This window comes from Ananas comosus, linkage group 25, assembly GCF_001540865.1.
Source record: "Ananas comosus cultivar F153 linkage group 25, ASM154086v1, whole genome shotgun sequence".
NCBI lineage: Eukaryota > Viridiplantae > Streptophyta > Magnoliopsida > Poales > Bromeliaceae > Ananas > Ananas comosus.
Window position 1 is genome coordinate 2,017,466 of NC_033645.1, and position 11,961 is coordinate 2,029,426.

At 39.1% G+C, this 11,961-nt stretch overlaps 2 protein-coding genes across 2 annotated transcripts; one reads left to right on the plus strand and one right to left on the minus strand.

Moving 5' to 3' along the window:
• LOC109703629 lies at window positions 1,727–3,942 on the plus strand. The gene is made up of 4 exons (XM_020224325.1): window positions 1,727–2,125; window positions 2,319–2,575; window positions 2,653–2,836; window positions 3,121–3,942. Exons 1-4 carry the CDS (start codon window positions 1,775–1,777, stop codon window positions 3,739–3,741), a joined length of 1,413 nt encoding a protein of 470 aa, XP_020079914.1. The 5' UTR covers window positions 1,727–1,774; the 3' UTR covers window positions 3,742–3,942.
• On the minus strand, window positions 4,753–11,190 carry LOC109729059 (dolichyl-diphosphooligosaccharide--protein glycosyltransferase subunit STT3B). The gene is made up of 6 exons (XM_020259702.1): window positions 10,084–11,190; window positions 8,708–9,244; window positions 7,543–7,997; window positions 7,305–7,427; window positions 7,087–7,146; window positions 4,753–5,367 (listed from the first exon to the last, which is right to left on the minus strand). The coding sequence occupies exons 1-6, from the start codon at window positions 10,972–10,974 to the stop codon at window positions 5,238–5,240; spliced, it is 2,196 nt and encodes a 731-aa protein (XP_020115291.1). The 5' UTR covers window positions 10,975–11,190; the 3' UTR covers window positions 4,753–5,237.

The window sequence follows — 11,961 nt, forward strand, 5'->3', positions numbered from 1 at the left end:
ATGGAGAGAGAGAAAGAGAGAGAGAGGTGCTTTAATGGCGATCGAATTGCGGAGGAGAGAGCAAGAAAGATAATAGCAACTATAGAGAGAGAGAGAGAGAGAGAGAGAGAGAGAGAACAAAGAGATTATTGTGGGCTACGTCTTTTCTTGCTATCGCCGAAGCTACCGGCCGTTGGATATTGATCAGACGGTTCTGATCAGGTATTACGGTGCAAAATTTATTTGGCCGCGTGATTTTGAATCCAACGGCTGATATTTTTTTGTAATTTGGTACGTGGGGGTTGTGGGGGGATAAAGAACGCGTAGCAGTGGGACACGTGTAGCGTCGAATTACTCGGTCCGCTACTTGTGTCCATCATTCCAAGCGCAAATATAAGATTTTGAATTCAATTTCCCAAATATAAGATTTGTTACTGAACGCTTTTATTTTTTTTAACTTAAACATTACTTCAGCATGAGAAGCTATGTAAAACAATGTATTACAATTTTTTAGGCAAAAAAAAAAATAATAATAATAATGCAGTAGGAACACTTTAACAAATTACAGAATACATCTAATACAGCTTGAATTTTTAATATTTTTGACTTGATACACTATCATTTACTAAAAGTATTATCCAATGGTCAATATTTTTTTTTTTTTCACAAATTCGAATCATTCGCTGTTGTTGGTCGAGTTGTTTCGACACCAAAGGGCGTTTGGTTAGATATAATTATAAATATAGTATAGTTAAAGATATATATAGTTAAAAATATAGCAGTTATAACTATATAAATCTTATTTGGTTGGATATAGTAGAAAGCGCTGCAAATATAAATAATTTATTTGGTTACATACAGTTGAGAAATAATTTTTAAAATTTTATTATTTTATATATATAATGGTGAGATTACCTCCAATGTAAAAAAAAAAATAATTTTTGTTTAAAAAATATTGAGGAGGTAAGCATACATTTTATTTAAAATTACTCTCTCCAACAGCTGTAGTTGAAACTGTGGCCAATTTGGGTGTAGTTCGAACTGCTGCAGTTGGGCCTCCTCCTGCCGTTCCTACTGCAGCAGTTGGAGTTAAATACATCAAATCAAATACGAAATTTGCATTTACATGCAATTACAACTGCAGTACAGTTGGAACTACATGCAACCAAACGGTCCCTAATTACACATACTTCTGAGTATTGAAAAAATAGAAGTAAAAAAATACATATATAATTATGCTACTATACTATCGATAATACCAAACGCTTGCTATCGAGTTTTCGGCCGTTGGATAAAAGAATATACGTTTAGAATGATAGTGATTATCTAGGTATCGATAGTACAGTACCAAATGTTTGCTATCGAGTTTTCGGTCGTTGAATGAAAAGATGTATGGTTAAGATGATAGTGATCATCTAGGATTGAGTGGGTGGGTAGTTGGTTGAATAGTATAATCTAACGAATGAAAATGATCAAAGAATAGATCTAACGGCAGAAAACTTGATTGTATCAAGAATTTAGTATAGTATATAGTAGCTCAACTCTCTCTCTCTATATAATATTTTTATAATGTATGCATAAATTAGTCTGTTTTATCTAATTTGTAATTATTTCAACAAAAAAAAAATGGATATACCACAGCCAAAAATTGGCTACCCATCAAAATATTCTCCACCAAAATATCTTGTACACTTTTTCTTTCCCACAAGAAATATCTTCCTATCCAATCCCCATATAAACTCTCCTCTTCTTCTCCCTCCCACCACTCGATCCCCTTCTAACACTTCACCATAAGATGAACACCTTGTTCCCAAACACCCTATTCTCTCTACCACTAAAACCTAAACCCCTACTCACTCCCGCAACAACAACAACAACAATTTCCGCTCTATCCAATCGAGCTATTCATTTATATAAATGCAAAGCATGCAACAACAGGAATGCATGGATAGAGGAGTACGATTTATACGAGCTCTTGGGGGTGGAGAGCTCGTCGGAGCAGCCGCGGATAAAGGCCGCGTACCGCGCGCTGCAGAAGCAGTGCCACCCCGACGTCGCAGGGTCCGCCGGCCACGACATGGCCGTCATCCTCAACGATATCTATGCACTTCTCTCCGACCCCGTCTCCCGCTCCGCCTACGATCAGGTTCGTCATCGAGACCCTCCTAACTCGTCAGGTTTCATTTTAGTTCTCGAACTTTTTCAGCTGAAAGTTTGACACCATTTTTAGCGTTTATCTGTAAGTTTAATTTTATCTTTATTGCTAAATTAGTTAGATTGTGATTACAATCAGATTTAGCTGTACGTATTTTCCTAACAATATCTCATTGTTCAAACAGGAGCAAGAAAAACTCTCAGAATTCCGAGGATACACGGGAAAACCGACCTATTCGACGTGGTTCGGGGCCGAGACCGAAGATCGTGCCGTCTTTGTGGACGAGCTCAGATGCGTCGGTTGCTTGAAATGTGCTCTCTTTGCAAGCAAAACATTTGCCATCGAATCGGTCTACGGGCGTGCTCGTGTTGTCGCCCAGTGGGCTGATCCCGAAGAGAAGATCGTCGAGGCGATCCAAACCTGCCCGGTCGACTGCATCTCGTAATACGACTGACGAAATCTCCCTTGATGCATTAGTTACAAGCTGATAATCAAACCTTATCATTATGTTTGCGTAGGGTTGTCGAAAGATCTAACCTGGCAGCCCTGGAATTCCTGATGTCGAAGCAGCAGCGCGGCAGTGTGAGGTTGTCTGCAGGTAACACCGTGGGAGCGCGAGCGTCAGACATTTTTTCTGATGTCAACAAGTTTCAGAGGAGATTCAGGGAGATCAAAGAAAAAGCTTCAAGGAAAGAGTCCAAGGTAATGACATTGACACAAGTCTAGAAGAGATATTCTAGTGCTAAAAGATGCATCTGAAATGTAATAATTAATGTCGTGTTAAGAGGATCTGAAATCATATCACCAAAACCAGAGATTCAAAATAGTGCACAACTTGTAATGCCGCATCGTCGAATATTACTTGATGAAATAGCCCTAAGCTATTCGTTTCATGTCGAGATGCATGCATGCTTTAGTACAACAAATCTTTTTATGCGTAAATTATTCCATTTTCGTAACTATTTTTTTTTTCTTCTGATAATCAGGAGTCGGACCTTCTAAGAAAATCCAGGATTTCAGCTGTTCAAGGAATCCGATCGATCTCAAATTGGTGGTACTGGACGCCTTTCAAATCTGCGACAGTCGACACTGAAACCTCACTAATTCCGATCCCCAGTACACGAAGAATCGACACGTCTGCCACAGAAAGACTTAAAGAAGCAGCTGCCGCCAAAAGAAAAGCAGAAGCCATCCGACGGGCATCGATATCTTACCGCAACAACGATGACTACTGGACCCCGATGCTCGCCCTTCCATCTCAGTCCGGCAATTTCAATATGCCAAAATCCTCTACAGGGTCCGAAAAGAGTGATCTTTTGGAGGACTCAGATGCGAATCGAGGAACGACGAGAGTCGAGAAAGAGAAATGGGGGGTTGATTTGAAGGCCCCTCTTCTGATGGCAATGGTTTCTGCAGCAGCTGTAGGGTATAAAGGGGGAGATGCAGCAGAGAGTGTTGGACTCAAAGAACACATTGGTGGTGATGTGGTATTGAGAGTTGTCAATAGCTTTGAGTTGCAGGTTTTGTTAGCAGGAGTTACTTGGTTTGTAATTGGGCTGATTGTTGTAGGTTTAGTTACAGTTGTTAGAAAGGGAGAGAATGCTTAAAAGATGAAGAAAAGAAGTTGATGAGGGGATGATACAACACTCGTGATGTAATAGTATGTATACATATAAGAGACAAGGGTACACATATACTGTTGATATGAAGTTACACTGAATGACAAGAACAAAATGGCATAGATATAATCAGGGCAAATAATAGGAGTAATGAATTTTCTTTAAAAAAGGATATGGTTGCATCCCAAACTATCAGATTTGTTTATATCTTGAACAGCATCCCTAGTGGTTCTTGTCTTTTATGTGCTGGGCGTTTTTATAATTCGTTAGCCTTTTCCTTGTCTTTTTTTTTTTTTTTCGTCAGTTTAATTTTAGGCTAAAATTTATCTCATCATGTTGCTTCTATGCATGACAGGTAATAGCTACTGCTTTACACACGTATATTTTAGTTGGCATATTTCTTCCCATTTAGTAAATAAGTATGCAAACTTTAGTAGCTGAGGAATGTAGTCAAACAACTAGAATAAATACCATATTTGACCTTCAATTATTTTTTCCAAATAAAATAAATCATCTACCAAATTATTTTCTCACGATAATAATATATTTTTTTTAGAGAGATAAGTAGCACGCTACTCGCTTCCTTTATTTTATTTAGAAATAAACTTAACTAGAAATATGAATCAACTAGGATTCAAACTTGGGTCTCGAATACCAACCACCAAATCCTTTGACACTTGCTCTAGAGACGGTCGGTTCTCACGATAATAATACCATCCTGTCAAATTATAAACGTATCAAGACATTATATACGTATCAAGACACGTGATCGGGGAATTGTTATTATCCTCCTCGCCAAGTTCTTTTTTCTACCGGTACTGCTTTAGAGCACCTCATATGTTAACCGAAGTATATATCACGCTGGTATCGATGATAATTATATGTTCTTCTACGGAAATGAAAAAAAAAAAAAAAAAATCTGTTTTCAACTGATAACCCCAACCTGAGTTTTGTTCCGAAATCTTACATAAAAAACCACAAACTACTAAAATGCTAGTATAGTGTAAACATACAACAAAACTGATACGAGCCACAAGGCGAGGACCAATGTTGGTTCTCCTCCTTGCCAAAGTAATCAAACGGCCAACAATTATTAGACATATGAAATGATTTTAAATGTTGCTCTAAGAACTAGTTGCACCCAAATAGCTTTCTCAATACACTGTAGTGTCTTAATGGCCACAAAGGAAAGTATCATTAGCACAGCATAATCATTTTCAAAAAGGATTATCTTAAATAGTTATCTAGCTTGCATCTAACTCAAAATGGCTCAAGTTGTAAAGAGGGGAAAAGTAAATAAAGCTCAAACTAAAGTTATTAACTGCGGTATTCTCTATTGTCTCTAACTTAAAGCCAACCTCTTCGCTGATAATTCCATCCGATGTAAAACTCATGTAACTTACACGTCAATTGTTGAGACCCGGCAAGCACTTATCTCATCCTTTTTTGTGCTTTGAATAATCACCGGTGATCAGGAGAAGACCTCACCACCTATTTTTGGGTGGTTTCACTTTGTATATCCGCACGATCCAGTTTGACGTAGTGAATGCCTCTTCCAGGTACTCGAGCGTGATGTCTTTGTTCCCGATTTCCACTCCTCTTGCTCGATCGTATCTGTAACATAAAAGAAGCATTAACCATTAAATCAGGGAGTCGTTCAAGTTTCTTGTCAGTTATGTATGTGTTGGTGTTAGTATGCGCAGAGAGGGTCCACTCTTGGCACTAGGCTCGAGTTTTAACCACTTCAATACTTGAAGCAAAGAGGAGGGCCATTCCATAGTCCATGTCAGTTTGCTAGCTGCTGTAACTTGAAAAGCTGGATATAATATGATTGCAGCATTTAGCATTCTGGCACGGATTATAGACCGCATAAACCATGAAATTTCAGCTTAGTGTTTGGATAAAACTTATTTTGTGTTTGATGAATTATGATTGGGGAAAAACGGAGATTTTATTTCCTCACCGTCTGTCCAGAGCAACCCTATCCTAGATCCATTATGTATACAGTCTATAAATGCAAAAATTTACATTCCTTTAACACCCAAGATAAAATAATAAGAGTTGAGCTGGAATGCTATCGGTAGCAAACTAGCCCCATTGCCACCTATTTATTTTTGATGATGGAGTCCCCAAATCGACGATCAGCATCGTTGAACATGATCTATACTACTTGAAGCATCTAGAAACCAAATTTTAAGTGGTATAGATTATGTTCAGCGGTGCCGATCGTCGATTTGGATGCTCCATCATCGAAAACAAATAGGTGACAATGAAGCCAGTTTGTTACAGATAGCATTTCAGCTCAACTCAAAATAATAAAATTGAATATTGGATCATTTGAGTACTGCTACCATAACCCAGATCATTTTGATCACTACCTAGAGTCTTATTAAATTATGCACCTCTCATGCCTTAAATTTTCTTGCCTAGGGAAAGCTGGTTCAGATTTCAACAGTGTCAAGAAGCATAATTTCTAAAAAATACAACATTTTTTCAGGAATGATCACATATCTTAATTTTGGCATAGTCAAACCTATAATTTTGGAGACGTTTTGAGACAATGACATGGTCACCATTATTCCACCAAAAGATATGACATCCTTATACATAATTTGTTTCTACAGCTAACTTGCTGAAGATATAGTAAATTCTTATTCGTAACATAAAGCTATTAGTTAATTCCTAAATGTAACAGAATCCTAATTATTTCCCTCAATAAGTATAATTTTTCAATAAACTCTAAGCAACATGTTCAATTTGCAATGAACTGTAAGAAGAAGATTGATAAACATAAGCTGAAACTGTTACATAAATTTTAAATAAATATAAACCGCCATTACCTGCAATATCCTGTGATAAAACAAGCATGAAAATCACTTCTCGAGACAAAAAAGAAACAATAGTAGAACAATAGGCATATTTGGAAACACAAAATAAGCACCAGATTAGGCCCATCAACCAACAAAGATAAAAAAGAGAAAAGGCAACAATGATGTAAGTTTTATGATCCACGCCCTGGACCAAATATCCAGACCAACATGTAAATGAGTGCTATGCACCTTCACATATATTCTACATGTTCTACGCTAGGAATCAGGAAATGCTTACTGTTTGTGATTCTCCCATTTAAGAGAACTAGAAGAATCACTATAGATTCTTTATTTCATTTCTCGAAAAAGTAGGATTAAAGATTGGCAAAGGTACCGTGCAGCATGACTATTGTAAGATCACTTAGTTTGACAAAAATCTTAATATCTAGCAAAACAGTCACATCCAAATACCATACACTTGCAAATTAGATGTGCAAAGAAAGAAAAAAGACAATTGACTCACCCAGAGGGTTTATCCCTTTCTGTAATGAGCTCGCCAAAGCGGTAATAAGAAAGCTTGTACCTGCCATCACCAGGAAAAGTGAACAAAGATGGAAAGCTTGATCACTTAATAGGTACTGTGGTTACTTAAGTTCTTCAACTTGCCATATGAGTAAGGCTGAAATAATTGACTAAGGTTGAGAGAGTTAACATTAAAATACTAGATAGTATAAAGCTCACATGAGACAGTTCAACATTTTTGGTGCTGCTCCTTTGTCAACACGATACTCGCCATTCACAAGATAATCAGGTTCTTTTATTACAGGAAAGACTCCACCGCCAATACGCACCATCCAAAGAAACCTGGAAGTTAAAACATACTTTAATCAGTTGATTCTACAATGCTAAACTTTAATAAACTTTGACTTTTGTAGGAATTCCAAATTTTAGTGTATTGCACAAACAGGTAAATTCTTACTTGTTAATATCATCAGAAGAATATCCAGTAACCCCTCCAAATACGACAAGGACATAATCCACATCCAGTGACTGCATTATTTCATATGCTTCATCCTCATACGATGACATCGCACGCCCAACCGTGGCGATATGCGTATTATTCCATGTATTATTATCAACAATTACTGTTCTATTTCCCATGGCGGTGATCTGATATCCATAGTCCCACCAGGACATAATTTTAGCATCAGGAGGAGTATTTTGGCGAAGCCAAAAGTATGCCTCCCTGTAATCATCAAAGATAACCCTGCTACCATCCTCACGCCTTGCAGACAAGACAATAGAGGGAGAAGAGTATGCTTCTGATGTGACCCACGTGCAGTGTATAGCATATCTACTTAGCAGATAAAAGGCACCGATGAGCAAAGCAATAGCTGCATTTCTTTGGAAAGGGAGAGACTGATCAACTGATGCCTGCTAAGATAACAAAGTATGAGATTATTATTTATAGAACAACTAAAAGAAATCTTACTATAAAATATTTTTTTACAATATTTGAAATTGCATTAAAAATCTAGACTCAAGAGTCATTAAGTAAAGCTGAATCAAGTTCAAGGCAGGTTAATCAGAGTAAGGTACTGTGAATAATAAGAAACTGCCATTAACATATTAGAAAAATGGAAAACTCTACACTACAGAAAAGCTTAAGCTAAAACAGCCATAAGCATGGTAATGTTAAGTCCTACAGCAAGGGATATGATAATACCTCAAATTTGCTAATGGTGCATTTGCCCTTGAAATTTAAGCAAATACCAGATATTCAAACATTACATAAATAATGGCTGTAGCACTAGAAGAACATTTCTTTTCTGCAAAGCGCCATAACTGAAAGCATTTTACTTTGTCAACCAGGACTGTTAATTATATATTCATCTGTGCAACCAAGAGTTACGAAGTAATATATTGCTAAATAAATATATATGCAGATTCCTCTCTTCACAATTAAATGAAATACTGAAAACAGGGCCCTGGAAAAGTAAATTGTTCTACAGGCAAAAGACACTGGTAAACTTGAAATTAATCTAGTCTGTACCTGAGCTTGAAAAAAGAAAAGAAAACCAAACAACACAGACAAAAATATGTACGTATATAATATTTTACAAGAGAAAAAGGGAACAAGTGACCTTGGCTGATGCTTTTGAACTGGCTGAACCTTTACCGGAGGTTGCCTGAGGACTTTTACTCTTTGTCCTAATCAATGTTGTCAGGTTTTTTATTGTAGCAGATACTGCAACAGCACTGATAAGGCACATAGCTGGTGCAGCCACAAGAATCAACCGCACCATCACACCGGCAAAATACATGCTTGTCAAGCCATACATGACGACAAATATTGTGGCGTCCGACAGGCGCTTAAAGCAGAAGTACAAGCCAGCTGGGAAAAGGAAAAGAAGGATATGAAAGTCGAACATGAAAGATGACCACGCTGTTGGTTGATGCTCAGAAACAGATGCAATGATGGGAATGTGGTCCTTTGCATAGGTTGGATCAAGCAAGGAGTAAAAACGGCCGGTCCAGGGAGAGATATAACCGGAGGCCGTCCCGATACCAAGAGCCAGAGCACCCACACTAATAGCACACGTCAGGGTAATTTTCAGAAAAGATTGGAACAATCGAGCATCATTCAAAATGTATTTCACCCAGTCTAGAAAGTAAAAGACCTGCAAAGGAATGGTTGTTAGCCTGTAAGCCAAGAAAATTGGACGAACTACAACATTGACGAGATTTGTTTGATGCATTATGAAGTGCTAAAAGAATTTACAGTGGCACATTATACAGAGGCAATTAAATCTTACATGGCTTCATAGAATACTGTAACACATAACTCACATCCTTACAACTACAGAGGTCTAGCAAAATAGCTCTTCTGATGATTTACTTTCACCCAGTCTTCTTTTCCACCCGTTTCTTTTATCTTTTCTTGATGATTAACAACTTTTAACAGTAAAAATTCTACTTACAGGGCATTTTCAATGGTATATGCAAACTTGAAGCTAATAATCATTATTTGGCAGCAATGTCACAGGGCACTGAAATAGACAAATACAAGTTACAATTCTCTATGTCGGAGAATTCTTTGTCACAGGGCACTGAAATAGACAAATACAAGTTGCAATTCTCTATGTTGGAGAATTCTTTGTTCAAGATTTCTTCTTACACACGACTATGATTTTCAGCGGAAATGCACCTCGAGTGCATTCCCTTGCATGGTCATTTTGGACGCTGATAATGGGTGTCAATAATTCACATTTGACATAAGGAAACACAACAGCGGTGCTCGACTAAGTAGAGTTCAAAGTGCGACAAGCTCCATATACATTGTAGTGTAACAACTCCCATATTATGAGGTCAAATGCAGAACAAAGTGGTGACAAACAGGTGCTCGTGTGCATATCATTCACCAGAAATGGGTCGACAAAGACAATTCCTCAGCACTCGCATATAATTGAAGTAATAGGCAAAGAAAAATCAGGCACTCAAAATCCAGGCGAGATCAAACCTGCAACAAGAAGAACACCCCCATGGCGGCCATGTGCTCCCCGGACTGCACGTGCTGGAACCCGACGAAACGGATCTGCATAGCGAGAAGCATCCCCAGCACGTACATACAGTTATAAGCAACATACAACCTCATCGAATACCTCCCCGTTACCAGGAGCACCAGAACATACAAGGGCACAAGGTTGATGATGAACACATAACCTCCCCACGCCGACACCATGTAGAAGTACCCGAAAGCCGAAGCAAGCGACCACGCGAGAGATCCGGTGTTCACGGCCTTGACGAAGAGGTAGAAGGTGAGCAGAAGCGCGAAGATGGCGACGCCCTCGTTGTCGTACGACCCCGCGACGGATCTGGAGATGTAGCCGGGGCAGATCGCGATGAGGGCGGCGGCGGCGAGGCCGGCGCCGGAGTCCCAGATCTCCTTGCCGAAGAAGTAGGCGACGAGGGTGGTGTTGGCGGCGAAGAAGGGGGCGGTGAGGACGCAGACCTCGCGGATGTGGACGGCGAAGGTGAGGAGGCGGAGGGCGCGGTAGATGAGCGCGGCGGTGACCATGAGGCCGGGGTAGAGGGTGCCGCCGATGATGCGGCCGAGGGGGTACCAGCTCTCGGAGTCGAACCAGTTCCAGAACTCGTAGAAGCCGTTCCGGGTGAGGAAGAGGGTGGTGCGGTAGTTGAAGTAGGGGTCGAATTCGTGGATCATGGACTCGTAGCGGAGGACGCTGAAGAGGCGGATGGCGAAGGCGAGGACGTAGATGAGTGCGAGGGCGGAGAGGCGGATGAGGAGCTCCTGCTGCTTCGTCTTCAGCCTTAGGGTTTTGAGGGAGGGGACGAAGGGGATGGGGAGGGGGGAGGAGGAGGAGGAGGAGGAGGCGGAGTTGGCTCCCATGGCGAGATCGGTGTTGGGGACGATGGGGGATCGAGGGATCGCAGAAGAAGAAGAAGGGCTAGGGTTCTGTGGGGAATGGGGAATTAGGGTATCTAGGGATCCATTTGTGTGGGGGCGAGAACCCTAGGATTTCGATCGGGGAAGAAGGGTTTTAGGGGGAGAGTGAAGAGATCTACGAGACGAAGAAGTGAAAAATGTATGGACAGTCCCTGTACTTTACGATATTGTGACGTAGTTCCTCAACCTTGATGAGTATTTTAGATCTTAAATATTTACATCCCAGTCCCTTATTAAGATAAAATTTACGAATTAGTCCAAAATTTGCCCCGTGAAGGTCAAAGGAAAGTCCATAATTACCGTAGATGTACGCTTATATTATACGGATACAATCACCGGAGGTGTTAGCCACGTGTCACTTCGACGTCATTAGCTCCCCTGGACGGTTGTGATTGCTCTCATCTGATCCACCCATAAGCCGGGATATTTTTCACATAAGCCCCCTAGTGCTTTCACATTTAATCTCAAGTACGTGATATGTATGAATTTCACATTTTTATTTTGAGCTGGGATTGAAACTAATAGAGTTGGGTGTTTTTTTTTTTTTAAGTGCTAAGGTTTTTCACACTTCCATTTCAAGTTTTAAATAAACTCAAATTGATTTGTACCGTAAAAGAGTCGATTGCTTTAAAAATTTAAGTACTATCAAATAACGATATTTTAATTTGACATTTTATATTTAGTATATTCGAGCAAAATAGAGAAAACCATAAAAAAAAGTAAGAAAAATGAGTGAAATGATGCATTTTTATTTTAGCGAAAATTTATATTAAAAAGTTATTTTCTTAATTCACAAGATAAATAATTTGAATTTTTAAAACCTACAATGTATCTGTACTGTAAACAACAAACTCAATTCAAATCTAAACAAACTCCTCCGAGATAGCTTCCGAATTACAAAATTAATTTTTTTTTTTTAAAAAATCTTTC

Bases quoted from the DNA above. Each gene is read 5' to 3' on its own strand.
- LOC109729059 (XM_020259702.1), bottom strand. From the start codon at position 10,974: ATGGGAGCCAACTCCGCCTCCTCCTCCTCCTCCTCCTCCCCCCTCCCC. The intron at 9,245-10,083 runs GTTTGATCTCGC...ATTCCTTTGCAG, and splicing joins GGGTGTTCTTCTTGTTGCAG to GTCTTTTACTTTCTAGACTG. The intron at 5,368-7,086 runs GTGAGTCAATTG...TTTATGTTACAG, and splicing joins GAAAGGGATAAACCCTCTGG to ATACGATCGAGCAAGAGGAG.
- LOC109703629 (XM_020224325.1), top strand. From the start codon at position 1,775: ATGAACACCTTGTTCCCAAACACCCTATTCTCTCTACCACTAAAACCT. The intron at 2,126-2,318 runs GTTCGTCATCGA...TTGTTCAAACAG, and splicing joins CCCGCTCCGCCTACGATCAG to GAGCAAGAAAAACTCTCAGA. The intron at 2,837-3,120 runs GTAATGACATTG...TCTGATAATCAG, and splicing joins CTTCAAGGAAAGAGTCCAAG to GAGTCGGACCTTCTAAGAAA.